Genomic DNA, 19,600 nt, shown 5'->3' with positions numbered 1-19,600 from the left:
GCAGAACCTGTAATGTAACTTCCTGAGAATTACAGTAAGATACCTTCCTTAGGGAGTCAAACTGAAAAAAATGTGTTCCTTCAACTAGGAAAAAAAATGGCGAAAGTAGCATTTTCAGGCTTAACCAATTAGAGAATGATTCTTCAGTGATGCAAAGTTTATCGAGGTTACCACCATAGAGAGACCTACAAAACCTCATGCTAGTCAACTGTGGGCCTTGGTTCCTGAAGAACTGGCAGTATCCTGAATTACTGCTAAACTCACATGCAGTACACATACACACACACACACACACACTTCCCCACAAGGCCTGCTTCTGGGGTGCAATCCTTACCATATCCTGGGACTTCAACTTTTCCAGTATCCTTACCTCATTGCAGCCTGGGTTATCCACCAGCTGATGGCTGCTGGCATGCAGAGGCTGGCCAGCATTGACAGGGTTCAGAACTACCTTGTCGCCTATGACCACCTGGAAAGGCAGGAGCAACACAGCTTTTTAGGGGACAGATTGGAACCTGTACAGGTACTGCTCCCCGGTTCTGGGAGGCTTGTCACAGCACCTGTGAACTTTCAAAGCTGGACGTGTGCAGGTATGGTTTGTGGTCTGAGAGAAGGCTGAGGCTGGGTCTCAGTGCACAGCTCTCCCTAGTTATACGTGGTAATTTGTGAGTTGGTCCAGAGCACTAAGAAAGAGGTTTCTTTGTATTCAGTTGAGATACTTCTATAAATATGCTCAACTCAATTTGGGGGAAAGCAAGATACTATTTCAGTTATCTTTGTGTTTGAAAGAATGAAGCCATAGTCATGTCTCTAAAGCAGTGATCTTCAAAAGTGTGACTAAAACAGAAGGAAATCTGTTTTCTATATTAGATTACTATACTAAATTACTATATGTATGTGTGTATATATATATGTGTGTGTGTATATATATATATATATATATATATATCAATAGACAGCTTTTACATTTTTAAGGTTTATTTTTATATTGCGTGTATGTATATGTATACCATGTGTGTTCTGAAGTTCCTGTGGAGGCCAGAAGAGGGTTTCAGATACCCTGCAACTGAAACTATAAGCAGTTCCAGCCAGCTGAGCCATCTCCCCAGCCCCCAGCCATAGACAGCTGAATACAACAGTGTAAAACTAAACAAACACATCTATCCAGAAAGCCATCCCTACCCTTATGTGTAACACAGCCGGATACTTTATATTCCACTCCACTATTTAAACTGACACCCTGAAAAGCATGAATGGCTCAATCCCTACAGGTGAGAACAACTATTTTTTAAAAGAATTCATATTATACTCTCAGCTAAGTCATAGACTAATAGATTAAATGACAGAAAAGGAAAGAGTTACTGAAAACAAAACTTGGAACCAGGTACATTGGTACTGGTGTGTGTGTGTGTATTACATAATATATGTGTATGGTATATGTTGTATGTGTATATGGAGTATGTTTGTGGATATGCATATGGGGGACAGAGAAGGATGTAGAACAACCTGTATCATTCTCTACTGTATGTCCCTGAGGCAGGCTCTCTCAGCGCACCTAGAGTCTCCTACTCAGTGAGAATGGCGCCTAGTAAGTTCACAGGATTATTGGTCTATTCTGTTCTCCCAGTGCTCAGGTTAAAGTCATACACAGGCAAGCCTGCCTTTTATGTGGACACTGGGAATTTGAACTCAGGTCCCCAGGCTTGCACAGCAAGCTATCTCCTCAGCCTTGCATTTACTTTTAATGGTGGAAGTAGAAGGAAAGGAAACAGAAGAGATGTTTGTCTTCCTATGAGGTAAAACCTGCATATTTTGAGAATAATACATTTTGGAAAAAATATGTGACTACATTTTCTATAACATGGCATTACTAAAATAACTAAATAAACAAATAAGTCAGTCAATACCTAGTTTTAAGTAAAGGGTAGGTAAGTATTTCCAGAACACTTTATGCTGCTTAAGGTGCCAATTTCCTTTTAGCTTTTTTGTTTCTAAAAGCATCTATTTTAGAACTTTAACAAGGTCAAGTCCACAGCTGATAGCATTTAAACATATTCACCGTTAAGTATGTGCCCACGTAATGACTGACTAATTTAACTTACAAATATCAGAAGCATTCTCAGTTGCTTTGATAAAGGGATTCCTGTGGCTCTGTATTGTCTAGGGTCCCAGGCCAGGGGCTTTCTGTAGTTGCAGAAGGCAATGGATGGAGACACTGCCTGCCCACTGACACAGCAAGCACGGGGTGAACACATACTCCCCTTCCCTACTAAGGCTCTTTCTTTTCCACTTTCCATCCTTCAGTATTTCCAAAATAGCTGAACATTTCTGTGGCACTCATGGAAATGGAATGGCAAGGGATCCTTAACCAGGATATTAATTCAGGATGGATGTTTTCATGGTAAAAATTACTGAGGTAATAGGATTTTTTTTTTCAGAGGCCCAGTAGGAAAAACATAGCGACTGTATTTAGGTCACTCTTCACTCCTCATTTCCGTGTTTCCCAAACACTAGTTTCCATGGCGATCTGATCTCTTCATATGCCTGTGGCTTCAATTCTAAACCTTTCCTAGTCGGGTCTCAAGCATAGTGGCGGCAGGAAGCGTGGCGTGGAGTGCTTTCCAGGGGAAGCTCCACTTACACTGTCTCCGATGGAGCGTAGCTTGTAGAATGGTTGAATATAAAACCAGGAGCCTTCATTTCCAGCCTCATCCAACGTCACCCTCATGGCGTTCTTCTCTAGCAGGGCTGGAAGCCTCTTATTCACAGTTAGGTATTTATTGCTTTTCAAATGCAGGAGCTAAAAATCCACCAAGAGAAAGATATGAGCGGGCCTGTGGATTCTCTGCCACAGCTCTCTTCGTCAAGTAAATGGTAACAGACATTGCTCCCACCACTGAGCTGGAGAAATACAAAGTGCCCAACACTGAAAACAACAAGGAAAGGAATAGTGAATGAAGACAGAGAAGGGGGCCTGGGAAAAGGAAAAAAATCTTCCCCCACCAACATGGCCTTGGGCAAGAGAGATACTGCAGATGCCAATTATTCCACCACTGTAAGGCTGCTACAGGGGCATGGCATCACCCTGTGGATAGGGACGAAGGTACCATAGTCTAGTGGGGAATGAAGGGAGTTTTGTCTGATTTAAAGGGCAGTTCCATCAGAGGACTGTCATCTCTGTGAAGGACATCCATCCACCTTCCCTGACTACTTCCATCCACCTTCCCTGACTGCTTCATTCTTCACTCTAAGATGCTAATTACATGAAGCACAAATGAGGGGAGATGGAGATGGACCAGTCTAATAATCTGGACCAGTAAACATTATCAAGGTTTCCCATGCTGGTGGGTAAAAGTGAACATGAACTCAAGACTTCTCATTCCCTAGAGGGGGAAAGCCAGCTTGTGATTCCACTGCTGCTGCCACATCTCCTGTTCACATGATAATGCAAGAGCACCTTTATAAGGCCAACGAATCTACCGATTGGACTGCTGTAAGTGCAGGAATAACCTGGATAGTTTGTGAATCCCGGATGGCCTATGGCCAAGATAAACAGGAGACAGTAATGTCCTCCCAGGCCCTCGATGTTCCTCAGTGAATGGCCTCTGATCCTCAGACACTGGCTCACCTTCCCACAGATGAGTACCAAAGCCAGAGACCAGCTGCTTAAACGCATCCTAAAAGTAGATATCGCCTCAATGGCTTGGCATGTCTTTTTTGAAACCTCTCAGGACTGGAATGTATTAGCTCTCAGTACCCTCTATGTACTTCTTAAATCCTCAGTTGCAGACAGCTCTCCAGTCTAACCAACTGAGCCTCTCCTACTCTGAGCATCCTCCTAACACTGGTCTGGCTTGATAACAAGATGGAACTTCACAAGGACACAGATACAGAAGGACATACATACATACATAGTGCATACATGAATTATTGTGCATACATGTATGCATAATATGTGCCTGTGTGTGCACATAATTCTCACTGGCACACAGCTCCTAAACAAAAAGTAAAACGTACAGAGCATTCACTTTTCATCCAACAGGAGAACTCCCTGATATTGTAAGTGAGGCAGAACTAAAACACGTAGTGTCCTCTTCAGTCATCAAGTTTCCTATGTAAACCGTCTGCATGCAAGAGATCAGCAACAGGTGGAGAAAGGAAATGCTTACACCCTGCGAGGCCCAATAGCATGGCCAAGTGATAGGATAAGAAACACAAGGAGGTTGTGCTTGGTTGTTTTGGTTGTTTTCAATAAAGTAGCTGCCCATAGGCAAGGGAATAGGGCCCGTGTCACGAGTTTGCGTGCTCAGGGCTTTTTCCTTTTTTCCTTTCTTCCTCATGTGTCAGCTCCAGAAGAAAAGAGCAGCTGTGCCTACCTGGATCACGTTGCCATACTGGATAACGGTCCCCAGCAATTTCCTGTTTTCTGTCTCATTCTGCTTCTTTTCCAAGTCTGCAGCATGCTGTAACATTGACAAGGAAGAGCAAATAGTTTCATTCCTCTGCAGCAACCACAGTGATCCGAATCACACAGCAAGCGAATCCCTGGGTACAGCCTAAGGCTCTGCAGAATGAGCCAGGAGCTTGTGCAACTCATGTAACTCAGCCTAGCTTATGAACTGGGACTCAGCTCTCAGGGCTTGGGGGCTCCGTTAATATGAGCTTGGAAGTCATGGGCATCTCTTTATAAGAAGCTAGTCAAGAGCATATATGTGTATACACACACACACACACACACACACACACACACACAGGGAGAGGGAGAGGGAGAGGAAGAGGGGAGAAGGAGAAGGAGAGGGAGATGGAGGAGAGGGAAGGGAAGAAGGAGAGGGGGAGAGGGACAGGGAGAGGGACAGGGAGAGGGAGGAGAGGGGAGATGGAGGAGAGGGAGGAGGAAGGGGGGAGAGGGACAGGGAGAGGGAGGAGAGGGAGAGGGGAGAGAGACAGGGGAGAGGGAGAGGGAGAAGGAGAGGGAGATGGAGGAGAGGGAGAGGGACAGGGGAGAGGGAGGAGAGGGAGAGGGACAGGGGAGAGGGAGGAGAGGGAGAGGGAGAGAGACAGGGAGAGGGAGAGGGAGGAGGGAGAGGGAGAGGGGGAGAGGGAGAGGGAGAGGGAGAGGGAGAGGGGAGAGGGAGAGGGAGGAGAGGGGAGGGAGAGAGGGAGAGGGAGAGGGAAGAGGGAGAGGGAGAGGGAGAGGGAGGAGAGGGAGAGGGAGAGAGACAGGGAGAGGAGAGGGAGAGGGAGAGGGAGAGGGAGAGGGAGAGAGAGGGAGGGAGAGAGGGAGAGGGAGAGAGGACAGGGAGAGGGAGAGGGAGAGGGAGAGGGAGAGGGAGAGGGAGAGGGAGAGAGGGAGGGAGAGAGGGAGAGGGAGAGGGAGAGGGAGAGGGAGAGGGAGAGGGAGAGGGGAGAGAGGGAGAGGGAGAGGGAGAGGGGAGAGGGGAGAGAGTAGAGTAAGGCCAGAAAGGGTTCTGCATTCCTCTTGTGATTTGCAAATGTTCTTTAAAGCTTTGGAATGAAATAAAACTGAATTGAAAATCGATCTTGGGCAGCTTGTGGTTTGGGGAACTTTAGTTTATTAGGAAAACATCTGTGAGCTTGTTTCCTTATCTGAAAGACCAGGATAAAAATGGTATTCACGCTTCACATAACTACCTTGCATGGTGGCTACTGACTGTACCCTATGTGGCTTGTTATTCACTATTGTCAAAAATTCATCATAATTTCAGTTTCATTTAGTTTCTTAAAAGAAAGATGATAGACCCATTTTAAAACAACGCCCAATTATTATTATCATACATTTACTAAATGACTGAGGTAATCCTCAAATATGCATTTGGTTTAAACTCTAAATTTGTACAGTTACAAGTAAGGCTAAAGGGCATTACCAGTCAAGCCTGGCATACTCAGAAAGGTGGCCAAGCCAAACAGAAGGTCCGATAAGAAGCTGTTGGGGCAATGATATGAAAAGACATCTCTCTTTCTTTTGTCCAAGTTGTATTTAAAAAAAAACCTACAAGCTATCATATACATCACAGCATGCCAATGGGAAACTACAGACATTATGAACAATAAGCAGACTGCCAATGATCAAAGAAACAAATCAGGAGAGAAATTACATATGGAACCTGATGGAAGGTAACAGCCCAATGACCAATAATGTAGGGAGACTTCAGAACCATTTCTTTGCCATGTTTGCTCCCTAGAGATTCACCCCTTCTCTTTGGGTAAGACTACTGGATGCCAAAGGGTTCCCTTTCTCAGGTAACATACCTTCATTTTCACAGGACCTTTGGGGACATCATATTAGAGTCCCTACACAAAAAATTTATCATCTGACCAGGTCACTGTATGTTAGTAAAACTCAAGGACCCTTACAAGCATTACAAACTACCATTACTATTACAGAAGATGGATGATGGGCATAAGCACTAAATAATTTTTCATTTTAATTAATTTTTTATTTACTTATTTAGTGTGAGAGATAAAAACCCAGGGCCTCATACCTGCTAGGTAAATGCTTTGACCTCTGAGTTACCTCATCTCCAGTCTTTTAATAAAATAATTGTGGTGGCTTGGATAGGAGTGACCCCCACAGGCTCATAGATTTAAAAGCTTGGACATTCAGAAGTGGCACTACTAGGCAGGGGTTAGGAGGTGTGTGGCCTTCTCAGAGTGTCTCAAAGTGCCTGCTTTGAGGAAGTGTGTCACTGAGGGAATCGGCTTTGGGTTTTCAAGGGCTAAGCTAGGCTCAGAGTGTGTGTGTGTGTGTGTGTGTGTGTGTGTGTGTGTGTGTCCATCCGTCCGTCCGTCTGTCTGTCTGTCTCTGCCTACTGCTTGAAATCCATATGTAGAACTTCTCCAGTATGATGTCTGCCTGTGTGCCACCATATTTCCTGAAATCATATTTAACTAAATCTACAAACTGTACGTAAGCCCCAGTTAACTGTTTTATGTTGCTATGGTCATGGTGTCTCTCAGTTAACTGTTTTATGTTGCTATGGTCATGGTGTCTCTTCACAGACTAAAACTTTACATGGCTAAGAAAATAATTCAATCATTATTATTAGGGACAAGATTCTAAAACTAAGAAACGTCTTGAAGATAATTTTCAAACAAGATTTAGGTGGGTTGGGCCATAAACTAAACCATTCCTTCAAGTTCATAGTCTTCCCTTGCTCTACCTGTGGTGCATGTGATTTAGAGAGGCAAGATTTGGAGAAAATTGCAGGAAGCAATCCCAATTCACAGGCAGGATGATATGCAGGGAGATAATGACTTGCCTATCAGGGGAATCCCTGCAAAGCAACCATGTGTGTACCAGAGCTAACAAAGAGGGGCCAGTTTGGCCACTTCTCTCCCTCTCTTCCTGAATTATATACCAGTCTTCTACTCTTGCTAATACAGAGATAAAGCCACAGAACTCCAGTCATATCCATAGATAGTGTCTTGCAGATAATACAGCAGTACTCATTATCCATGATGACCCCTGTACAAAAGCTCTCTCATTCTTTTGTCCGACCTGTATCTAAAAAGCTAACATATATATCACAGCACGCCAGTCTTACACCTCCCCATCCATGTACACCCAATATCTACCCTATATCCATACATCCTAGAGCTCTCTCTAGTCCCCAGAGGTAGTTTCCCAGACACTGGACTGTATTCATTTGGAATCAGAGTTTACAAGTCATGCATAGTGATTTGTCCTTTCTGCTAAGTTCTCAGCTAATAATGAGTAGAAATTTAAGAGGATAAAAATCTCATAAGGAGAAAAAAAAATCAAGGAATTTAGGAAAATAAAATAACATTTAAAGAAAAAAGCAAATATAGCTTTTCTATGCTCAAAACATCCTACTAGTTAGGTTCATGCTTACAGAATTCTTGAGTAGCACTTCTTGGCCTCACATAATTTTAAGATGGAAATTTCTCATGAACCTTTTCTTAGTCCCAAGAAATTCCAAAAGCCTCAGTTAAGACCTAAGAGCCTAAAAATATTAAGTCCCTTTCTGGTTGGTCTTATGTCAACTTGACATACAAACTAGAATTATCTGAAAGGAGGGAACCTCTATTGAGAATGTGCCTCCATAAGAACTGTTGTTGTAAGGCATTGGGGAGGGCCTAGCCCATTGTGGGTGGTGCCATTCCCGGGCTGGTGGTTCTGGGTTCTGTAAGAAAGCAGGCTCAGAAAGCCAGGGGGAGCAAGCCAGTAAGCAGCACCTATTCATGGCCTCGGCATCAGCTCCTGCCTCCAGGTCCTTGCCCTGCTTGAGTTCCTGTCCTGACTTCTTTTGGTGGTGAACAACAATACTGAAGTGTGAGCCAAATAAACCCTCTCCTCCCCAAGCTGCTTTGGTCATGGTGTTTCATCACAACAATACAAACCCTAACTAAGACAGTCCCTACCTATGCTGAGTGGGCACAAATCAGCGTCAAACTGATCACTCAAAAGATACTATTATGTAAAAGAAATTAATTACAAAGCAGTAGATCTGGAGAGCAAGAGCAGTTGTCTAAAATAAAAGGGAAACTAAAACAGAAAGTAGATGGAGAAAAAAAAAGCCAAGATTTACCTTAAAAGACACCTGGAAGATCACAGTCAAAAGTTTGTCAGACTGTTACATCTCTTTGATTTCTGCACATTGCATACTGATGATGGTGCATACCCATCAGTACTGAAGAAACACAAAAGCAGTAACTTATGCACCGTTCTGTGAGCTTGATTCTACGGCCTCTTTCCATAGGAGAAAAACCTCCAATTCGCCCTTACTAATAGCTTGAATATAAAATATGTTTGTTCGGTGCAGGGACTGGGAGGTGCCTTAGTTGGCAAAGTGTTTGCCAGAGAGCATGAACACTGGAGCGTCCCATCCCCAAGACCTACATAAAAAGCCAGGCAGGATGGCACAGATTTGTAATTTCATTGTTGAACGTAAGGGAGGTAGAGACGGATCCCTAGATTTATCTGGTCAAGCAAGACTCTGTCACAGAAACAAAGAAAGAAACAAAAAACCAACCCAGTTCTGGCTTCTGAAGATCACCATCCAAGGTTAACTTGTAGCCTTTACACACATCTACACACAATTACACATGTGAATGAACTCACATACCAGAACACATTCACACACACACAGAGAATAAACAAAATTCATTCAAGTTCATGCACTGGTCCTTAAATAATTATCCTTATGAGACAAAACTTGGTTTTTAAATAAAAAAATAGCCATCATGATTTTTAGGGTCAATATGCAACATGATATGTAGATTATAAAGTAATGAGCCAGGCAGTGGTGGCACACGCCTTTAATCCCAGCACTTGGGAGGCAGAGGCAGGAGGATTTCTGAGTTCAAGGCCAGCCTGGTCTACAGAGTGAGTTCTAGGACAGCCAGGGCTGCACAGAGAAATCCTGTCTCAAAAAATAAACAAATAAGTAAGTAAGTAAATAAATAAATAAATAAATAAAATGAAAGTAACAAAACACAGACTGTACATGGACCCATAGATTGAGATTGTCCAATTCCTTTAAAATAACGACGTCAAGGTTTATTAAACTCTTTAAATACATCCATGAACATTCTGCAACACAGTCAACTGACACAACCTTTCTAAGGATAATGGAGTGTGGGGTGGAAAGTCTCTCAATAGAGGAAACATTACTCAGTAATTTTATTTCTAGGAGTTTGTCTTTCTTAAACAACCTCACAAAAGCACAAAGTTATATTCTGAATGTGTGTGGAATGTGTGTGTGTGTGTGTGTGTGTGTTTTCCAGGATCTTGACTAAATTCCCCTTCCTCCCCCGCCCACAAGGAATGTTATCTAAATTTTCAATACTGTTCTACAAAAAGGAACCATGTAGCCATTAAAAGTGAACGGAAAACCTTCTGTTTACACACAACAAAGTGAGAACCACAGAAACATCACTGAAATTAGAGAAAATAGCATCTCTTCACCTACAGTTTGACGATCTCCCCTGTGGGGAGCAGGGCACACAGATGATGAAGATCAGCCTTAGTCTTCATCAAGTCACATTCAGAATCCCAGGAGTGAACGGTCTTCACTTTTCCCATTCAAACTGAGTTTGGAATTCTTTTCCTACAGCTCCCATTTGTGTGATTTCTGGAGCAACATCTTTTTTGTGTCTCTGTGGCAGGTGGCTTGGATATTTTTTTTTAAAGCCATGCAAATTTTTTATGTTTTCTTTCAAGATCTTGCCAAGAGCAATACCTACTATTCATTTCCCTTACACAGTGGGGTAGAGACCATTTTTATTTTCTAACGACAAAGTATTCCATCCCACAGTTTCTGGGCTGCTGACATTACCATGTGCCCTAAATAAGACCAAGGTCAACTCTGATATAGTCACCTATTATTTTATTTCAGAATTAAAGCAAGCATTATTAAATTGGTACTAAAAGGTCATAAAGTAAGGTCACTGAGCTCTCAATGACGCAAGAGCAAACTGAGTTAAAGAAAAACAGCTACTCCGAGGCTTGAAAAAAACAATCAAGACCTGTCGTCCTTCCTCTGCTTAGCTCAGGTCAAGCAGCTTAATGGCATTCTCAATTCTCAAAATCCACAGTGTCCGCACCCATTTCAAGGTCATAGGCCATCTATCCTCAGGAAACATTACTAGAGCCTTTATAACTAATGTTGTGATATGAAGGTGAAGTTAACTCATTTGGCCAAAAGACTTCTGGGAAACTGGTACCTAAAGAGTCAAAACCCAGCTTCTGTTAGAGACGTGAGCGCACAGTAAGTAGCCACTAGATGTCATTCTCCTTCAGAGGGCTGTGCAAATTGCTTACTCCTGTCACAAGGACGTTGAGTGGTCTAGACAACAAATTCCTTAAATGGCATTAATTAAAAATAACCTGACCTCTGACTCTCGGGTGCTGCCCGGTAATTGACCAAAATAAAAATGAAAACCCACTAGAGACCAGCCACAGGCCCCCAAAGGCAAGGAAGGCACTGACCAAAATACCACATTTTAATGACGGCAACCAAAAGGGGCGGAAGATTTTGGGGATAAGGGGGAGAAACTCCAGCTAAGCAAGAAAGTATGAGCCATGCAGAGCCAAGGGCAGCTACCATTCAAGACAGTAAAGCCATCCAGTCATCTCAGATCAGGGCAGGAGACTGCTCTGTTCTGCTTATACTTTAAAAACACAAAGGGCATAAAGACACAATACATCTCCCACATCTCTCTGTCTCTTAGTCTCTCTCTCTCTCTCTCTCTCTCTCTCACACACACACACACACACACACACAGAGAGAGAGAGAGAGAGAGAGAGAGAGAGAGAGAGAGAGAGAATGTGTGTGTTCAAAGTTCTTAATCACCTTCTTTAAGAACAGATTTTAAAAAACAAAAATGGTGTATTTTGTTCATCTAGCTGCAGGACGGAGCATGAAAAGGAAGGGTTGATGGAAAAAATGCATAGATCACAGGTTGCAAATGGCACTGAAGACTCATATCTGGCTCTCACCCAGCCATTATTCTGAGTTGCTGTGGAGCATATGCTGTAAGCCTTAACTAAATTAGCTGCCAGCGTAGTTTGAAAATCGAAGCATTACACAGAAGCATAGATTTCTGCCTTCACTTGTCCAGGCAGCAGCCATAGGCAGCTCTCAATGCACCTTCCCACACAGCACAGCAGGGCGGTGGCTGGCGCTGCTCCCCTCCAGACCTGCATGCAGGAACCCCAAGGGCTGCACTGCTCTCTAGGCCCCCTTTATTCTCATAGGCTCCCTGTTGGTCAAGAGGACTATGAATCTGGACCCCTATGGTAAAATGCACAGGAGAATGGAGAGTTCGAGATGTACTGCTAAGATCTCATTGAATGGGGTGATCTTCATACCAGAGATGCGAAAGCAAGGCAACTAAAGACACCCGGGGCATCCACAAAGAAAATGCCCCACGCATCTGCACCCTAGAAGGAAGGAGAATTGAAAGATCTTTCTCACCCCTTCAACCAGAAGCCCATGTGCCAATCACAGGCTTGGGGGTGGGGAGGTGCTTCTGATTGGTGCAATGATTGGAGGAGGAGGAGCAGAGCAAGAGACATTCAGTGAACAGACAGGCCCGTCCCAATGAAATGCTTGGCTCAGTCCTGTGCAACAGCGGCTATTTCATTCCAACCTCATGGCTCCCTGGATGTTCACCTGAATTAAAATGCACCTGCGCCTTTCCAAAACCAGGACCCTGCTCCACTTTCCACCTCAGGAAAGGGTGTAATTCTGTGTGCACCCATATGTTTTTACAAGTATCTCGGGTACTGTTGAATAAAGCAAAGTGCACTGTGACAGTACCAGGAGCTGCAGGTCATCATGGAAGTCCCATAACAGACTTAGCACATGAAAAAAACTACCTACCTGTGTCAGTGAAGTCCCACAAGCCCTGAGTCTCCGCTCCCAGAGCAGCTATCACTACACGTTAACTTACGTGTGTAACCTATTACATAACTTATCATTTCCCTTTCTTTCTCCTTTGTCATCTACTTTTAAAAACTGCTATCAGCAGGGCAGTGGTGGCACACACCATTAATCCCAGCACTTGGGAGGCAGAGGCAGGCGGATTTCTGAGTTCGAGGCTAGCCTGGTCTACAGAGTGAGTCCCAGGACAGCCAGAGCTACACAAAGAAACCCTGTCTCGAAAAAAAAAAAAAAATTAAAAACTGCTATCTAGGAAGCCATCACGCATTTGGAAAACTGTATCGTATTTTCTATGAAGAGGTAGCAATGGGCCTGTGGAGACCAAGCCCATGTGATGAGTTCTGTAAAAAGGACATAATTCTTTCAGTCTTTATACAATCTCTACCCCTGAGGTCCTTGCTTTTGTTCTTCTGCTCTGTAATTCTGGGAGATGCCTCAGACAGAGGTGTACATGTGTGTTACTATGTCTTCCTCCAGGAAGCTTTCCCTGATCACCACACCACACTCTCTTACACAGCAAAGGGAACGTTGCTCCGTACTGCCTCTTTATTAACTATAAAGCAGCATTACCTCTTTATTCTTAAGAAGCTAGGAAGCTTCTATAAGGTTGAGGCTCTGACGCAATTCTACCTCTGGTACTTAGTACAATCCTCAGGCAGCCAGCGTTCCTCAAGTGCCTCCTCTATTCCAGATACCATGAGTGAAGCTAACAACCAGCATGCACAAGAGAGGCGATGCCCCTGTCCTTATACGCCTGCCATCTTAATGAGTGGGCAAATAATGAACTATTCAACATAGTTGCAGACTGTAATCAGCACCAACAAGGACATAAGCAGGAAGCTAAAGTGGAAAGAGCAGGCAAAAAGAAAGTGGACAAAGAGGGCAGCGAAGCCGCGGAGAGGACTGTGAAGGTCTTAGTGGAAGGATGATCCAAAAATGAACATCTCTGAGTGTGAAGGTCACGTGACTGGCATGAGTGTGGGTGCGCAATAAAATCAAGTGAGTAAGTCCTACTATGATAAGAGGGCTGGACAGCAGTAGCTGAGGAGAGAGGTTCAGAGCCCAGGCACAGACAGCAGAAAGAGCCTGCAGCAGTGGGAGTGGCTATCTCACACTGCCTCAGTATGAGCTGGGAGAAGTTAAGACCCTGCACAGCAGATCTTGTCTGGAACACAGAATCCTTGTTGGCATTCTATGCTGAGGAAAGGAGCCCCCTCTCCTAACTTCAACTTCAGCAAACACAGATGGTTGTGATACTGCCACACCAAGGCTGAAAGCGCTCCCCCAGCGCCCCAGGGAGCGGCTTCACGTTATGACTAAGCACCAAGAAGCATCAGGCTATATGTGCTTCTCCCGCCTACTTCCCGAGTACCTAGGGTCTGTGAATCCTGGCTATAGACACGAGGGCAAGGAGCCAAAGTGATACAAGAGAACGTCCTCGGGCAATTTACACTCTAAGAAGACACACACGTGACTTGGAGAAAAATACAACAGCATGACGATGGCGTGTTCATTAATTCATTAATGGTACACTGGATCTATGGCAGGGTCCCCCTTCTACATATCTCGGAGAGCTTCTACACAGCGTAACCTCCAGGTGCTAGGCACCTCATAATTTTATAGGATGACTGTCTCAGAGGCCTGCTGTGGTCACACAGCACATCAGCAGAGCAGAAAGCACTTCTCTTACACACCAGTTAATATGAGAAATACAATGAGAATGGTCAGAATTAAGGAATGGACAAAGGTTATTAATTACATGCATGGTGGTGTTCAGACATCTCTGTATCCTTCAGTGTGATCCTTACAACTTCCTTTTAAAGTGGACATGTCCACTGCTTCCATTTTAGGTGTCCACAGACAGAGCTGGATAATTTTTCAGGTTCACAGTCAATGAGTAACAGAGCCAGTATTCAATTCTAGCCACCATTTTGCCTTAAGCCATTCCTAGAAAGTCAGGGGTGGGGGGGGGGAGTGTTGCTTCCCTGCAAAATATCTCAAGATGGCTGTAGTCCATCTCTCCTTAGAATTTTTTAAGAAAGCCAGGAGACTGGAGAGATTGCTCTGCAGTTAAGAGCAATGGCTGCTCTCATTGAGGATCTGAGTTAGATTCCCAGCTCACAACCATAGGATACTCCACAAGGGATCCAAAGCCCTCTGCTGGGCACTGCACACACCCAGTGCACAAATGTATACAGAGGCAAAAAACTTACACGATTTGATGACGATGATGATGATGATGATGATGATGGTGATGATGAAGAAGAATTTTACAAGCCAGCAGATAGTTAGAGGCTGGCATAATCACCCCTTTCCCATCCTCAGCCACCATTCAGGTGACCACTCAGGACACCCCCATCACTGATACCCCACCTTCATACATACATGTAATTTGTTGAGCAGGACTGCATCTGTTGTGCTGTTGGCCCCGGGCTTAGCAGCTTTCCAGAATTGTTTCTGTGCAGAGTATCGATTCATAGGACATAGTTTAAAGAGGCAGTCTAAAAGGGAAACAAAAGGCAAAAGCAGACATATATAGTTAGCCTATGGGGGGAAAAGGCTTTCCAGTTTTACTAAAGTTTTAACAATATGCTACACGTAAGTGTTGGTGCAAAACCCTTTCACAAACTTGGGTCTTGAAATTTCATCATCACCACGTGAAGCTACAGACGTGGAAACCGAGGTTTACAGAACGGTAATCAACTGGCACCAAGGCAGTAAATGGCAGAACTGGGATGTACATGTCAAAATCCAGTGTTGTTGTTCATCGTTCTCTAGAGTTACCACCATCCTTTCATGGTAGATAACTCTAAGGCCAAAGAGGCCCCTTGTTTACAACAGTATACTCAGGGATCTTCTGTCTTACTGATATTTTTAAGTGTAAAACTGATAGCCTACACACAGCTTACTTGAAAGCGCCTCCCAGAGCAGAGGTCTTTCAAGTGTCGTGTCTGCGACGACGCTCTGTTACACAAAAATTTCAAAACCAGCAAAATTTAGATGAGGCCAAGGAGCGGTCCTAAATGCTTCCAGTTAATAATCCTGGGCTTCTGCGATTTTATTACATTGTCTAATACAGCATGGGCAAGAGGCTGCAAGAGTTCTGCAAAGAAATAGCTGCGAGGACTATAGTAGCTAACAGCTGAGCAAACAAGAAAGAGGCAGACATGACCCATCTCTGACTCTTCCTGTCAGCCACTCCAAAGTAAAAAATAATGATCTGGTCAGCTCTGAGTCAAAGCCACCCAGAGGGTAAAACTCATAAAGACACACCTGTAACACACTATGTTCTGATGAGGAACCTTACCCTAAAGCAGTAGTAATGATCTGAGTGTGAAGTGTCAGAGACTAACTCACACTGAACATTTGGTCCTAGCAGGTGGCGTGGCCTTTGTGGGCTGGGCTGGGGGCGTGCCACAGAACCTTTGGAGAAGTGGCCTAGGTGGTGGATGCAGACCACTAGGGATAGATTGGCCTTTTACTATTTCAGACTCATCCTGCTTCTTGAGCAAGATGTGGATTAAGATTCACCACAAGCCACAGCAACATCAGCCTGGCCATCATGCCCTCCCTGACTGATGGGCAGACACTCTTTAAAATAAAAAACAAAACAAACCCTTTCCCTCCTAAACAATTTCCCTAGTGTTGTATTCCATTACAACAACTAGAAGAGGAACTAAAACAAGTCCATGGACCATTCTAAGGTATAAGACAACTATGTGGCTATTTGGATTAACCAGACACTACATTACAGTTTTATCTTCGTCTTTCTCACTAGTTTCTATAGTTCTGTTGCTTTATGATGTACATATTTAAGCTCAGTAACGCAAAGATAAAATTTTTTAAATATACATTTATTTTGAGAGGGCTATACAAAAAAGTCCAAAGGGCTGGGGGTGGGGTGTAGCTAAGTAGTAGAACATGCATGTGCTTAGCTTAAAATAGCTACCAGAATAACAACAAAAGTTAAGAAATAATTTCTTTAGGAAAATACCAATACCCCTGAAACTCGTTTTGACATACTAGATATTCAAACAGTATGATAGAGAAAGTGAAATTAATAGACGTAAAGCAAATGCCCAATTGGGAAAAACCACACCCTCAAGGTACATTAGAATCAATAAATCACCTATTACCTGTTCATTAAGACAGACTCTCTTAGACCTTCTCCAATGAATCCTACATATTACCTTACTCAAATAATTACCTCTAAATAAGAAACACTCATATACTGTCCTGCAGGATCAGGTTGAGTTCTGAATGAATATGTATTGCTGACACGGGCATAGTCATGCCAAGAGTCAATGTCTCCAGCGAGGCCCAGAGGGATGGAAACCATTCAGTTTGATCTTAGTGCGAATGTTGACAATGTGTAGAGCAAAGGCCCAATTGGGAAAACCCTAACCCTAACCCAACAATGTCCACAGCGGTTTCAGTCATCCACAATGTTTAAGATCTCAAAACTGCGCCCCTTCAGAGACTACACATGCTGAGATCAGCTATGCCTGCCTCCTGGGTTCAGCTGTAGGCCGCCAGTCCTGCCTCCTCATTTATCATTATGCAATAACCTCTCATCCCTGTTCAACTGTATAGAAGAAAGAAGCTGAGCTTCCTCAGTGCTGTAGCTTTCCTTCTGAAAGCCCCGACCAATTGATCCCGGTGGTCTACTTGTCTGTGTGTTTGTCATTGCTACTCACTCTAACCAGGCCAATGTCTGGAGCCATGCAGCACATAGCTATGAGCAATTTATAAACACCAAGACCTTCTTCTAATTCAGACAGCTCTTTCTTCTAGCACAAAGGCCCAGTTGGGAAAACCCACACCCTTAAAGCACATCAGAATCGATAAATCACCTATTTCTATCTGTTCATTAAGACAGACTCTCTTAGACCTTCTCCAATGAATCTTTGCTGAAATTCAATGAGTTCTTTCTGCATACTATACTTGCACATACTCCATATCATCAAGAAAAAAAAAATCTTTTAATTTTAGAGGCAAAAGGAACCTTCTCCATTTGACATTCTCATCAACTCAATATTTCTATAGAGTCCTGGACAGTTAGTCACGAGGTAAACGTGGGAATGCTGAGATTTGTCTTCCACCAAGACTCTGACTTGACTGCTGAAAGCAATTTTCATTACACATGTCAGCTACTTTCGTTACACACGAGAGATCTTTAGAGAGCAAAAGACACAGCAAGAAACACAGTGAAGATGTGGCTGCTGCTCTCTGTGCCAATTATAAAAGGGATAAGTCACGGCCATTTACACAATCAGTGGAAAGTGATGACATCACTTGAGAGATGGTTTTCCTACCAGCAAGATGTGTGCAAACTCTCCACCCACCTCCTGAATAAGCACAGCACTGGTCAGGATTAAATGTCCTATCTTCTTCACAGGGTCCAGGGAGCATCTAGACTGAGCCAGGATGACTTCTTTAAATAAACATCCCACACTCCGCCCGTTCCCCGGCACGTGTCTCAGAAGCATTCTACCATGGGATGCAGCTACACCCTCAGTGAGCTTCCTATGTCAGCTTCCTAAGTAAATGATATTTTATAGTTTTCCCACCAAGTCCAGCTAACTTATCATTTGAATAAATAACTATCAAAAATATGTCACCAGCACTGATTTTAATGTTTATGTATTCACTGAGGTTTCATATACATACATAATAAAGTTGATCACATTCATCCAATCCCCCAACTCCTCTCAGATCCTTGCCAATAGCCACATCCCAGTTTCATGTCTTTTTATAAAAGATTTTATGTGTGTGTATATATGCTCATGAATATGTGTTTGTATATATGTGTGGGTGTCCACAGAAGACAGAAGAGGGCCTCAGATCCTCTAGCTAAAGTTTACAGCCCAACATGAATGCAAGGAATCAAGGAACCAAACTCAGTGCTCTGCAAGAGCAGCAAGTGCTGGCAACTGCAGAGCCATATTTTCAGCCACGCCCACGGCTCCCACCACCTCTGCTCTGCTCTTGTGTTTGGTTGGTTTTTATGAGCGCAGAATCTAATTAACAGCACTAATTTTTCACATATTGGCTTACTTTAAGGACCGATGTGACTAACATTTTCAATTTCCATTAATACTAAGATATTGAAAATAAAATGGCCTACTTTTTTTAACATTACCAAAAACAAAGCAACAACAACAAACAACTGGACTTAAGTTGGTATGAGGAGCAGACAGAACTCATGGTGCTAAGAAACAGAAAACAAAAGGAAGTACCATCTTATACTGTGTGTGCTGGGGCCAAGGCACTTAGCAAACCTGCAGACTCTACCATACCAGCTCAAAACTCAGGTAACTTCACCTAAGGGCAAGAGCAGGAACTTACGCGCTTCCTGAGGGAAAGCCTGCCTCACTTGGATGAAATGTAGCACTGCACTGGCTGAAGTGTATTTACAACCAACTGTCAATGTAAATATAAGAGATGCTAACACACTAGTAACAGAACCAAATTAGCCTTGCTGATTTTGCCCTGTCTTCCTTGTTGCCTAGCAACAGATCCAAAGTGAAAATTAAATTAAGCATTCAAATATAATGTTAAAGTACCTTCTGGAATTTTGCAATTCCAAGGCTCAACGGTGCCCTTTGCTAGGTGGATGGCACAGCAGAGTGAAATTAGTGTTCTGCTGGGTCCCAACACCGGGCTAAGTATAGAACCAGTCAGTCACAGGACACTCAGTGGTAGAATATATACATATAATCTACAGGGAGGGAGGTGGACATGTTGGTATGCATGTATGTGTACACACACACACACACACACACACTCACACTGCAGTTTGGTCTCATTCCAAAAATATGCCACAAAGAAAAATTTTTATGATAGGTGTTATTTTAGGCTTTTGAGGAATAAACTAAATTAAGCTTTCAAAAGAAATTACTTAGGAATATTCTGAAGCTTTAGCATATGCCACGATGGGTTAGGAGAGAACTCAGCTGCACTGAGGAGTTGGTTAAATGTTTTAGGACTGGGAGAGCTAGGCACCCGAGAGAAAAGGGTTCAGGAATTTTCCATGGCTTAAGTGCACCCTAAAGCTCAGCTGGTGGAGGGAACTGTGTAATGTGTTCACCATGCAATAAGGACTTGGGGGCCGACTAAGAGAAAAATGTGAGTAAAGAAATCACAGGTGTGCCCCTAGCCAAGTGGAATCA

The 19,600-nt window shown here is 43.5% G+C and overlaps 1 protein-coding gene across 9 annotated transcripts in view; it reads right to left on the bottom strand.

Annotated features, from left to right (window-relative positions):
* Itpr1 (inositol 1,4,5-trisphosphate receptor type 1) overlaps positions 1–19,600 on the bottom strand; it is a 331,083-nt gene that overhangs the window by 194,240 nt on the left and 117,243 nt on the right. For all 9 annotated transcript variants that reach the window (XM_052174461.1, XM_052174469.1, XM_052174462.1 and 6 more), the window contains exons 5-8: positions 14,814–14,929; positions 4,377–4,463; positions 2,642–2,800; positions 371–469 (exon numbers count right to left, since the gene is read on the bottom strand). In XM_052174461.1, the coding sequence (XP_052030421.1) occupies positions 371–469; positions 2,642–2,800; positions 4,377–4,463; positions 14,814–14,929 (461 nt within the window). The remainder of the gene's footprint in view (positions 1–370; positions 470–2,641; positions 2,801–4,376; positions 4,464–14,813; positions 14,930–19,600) is intronic.

Source organism: Apodemus sylvaticus, chromosome 2 (genome assembly GCF_947179515.1).
Source record: "Apodemus sylvaticus chromosome 2, mApoSyl1.1, whole genome shotgun sequence".
Taxonomy (NCBI): Eukaryota; Metazoa; Chordata; class Mammalia; order Rodentia; family Muridae; genus Apodemus; species Apodemus sylvaticus.
Note: the sequence above shows the minus strand (reverse complement) of the source record. Positions and strands in the feature narration are given on the sequence as shown.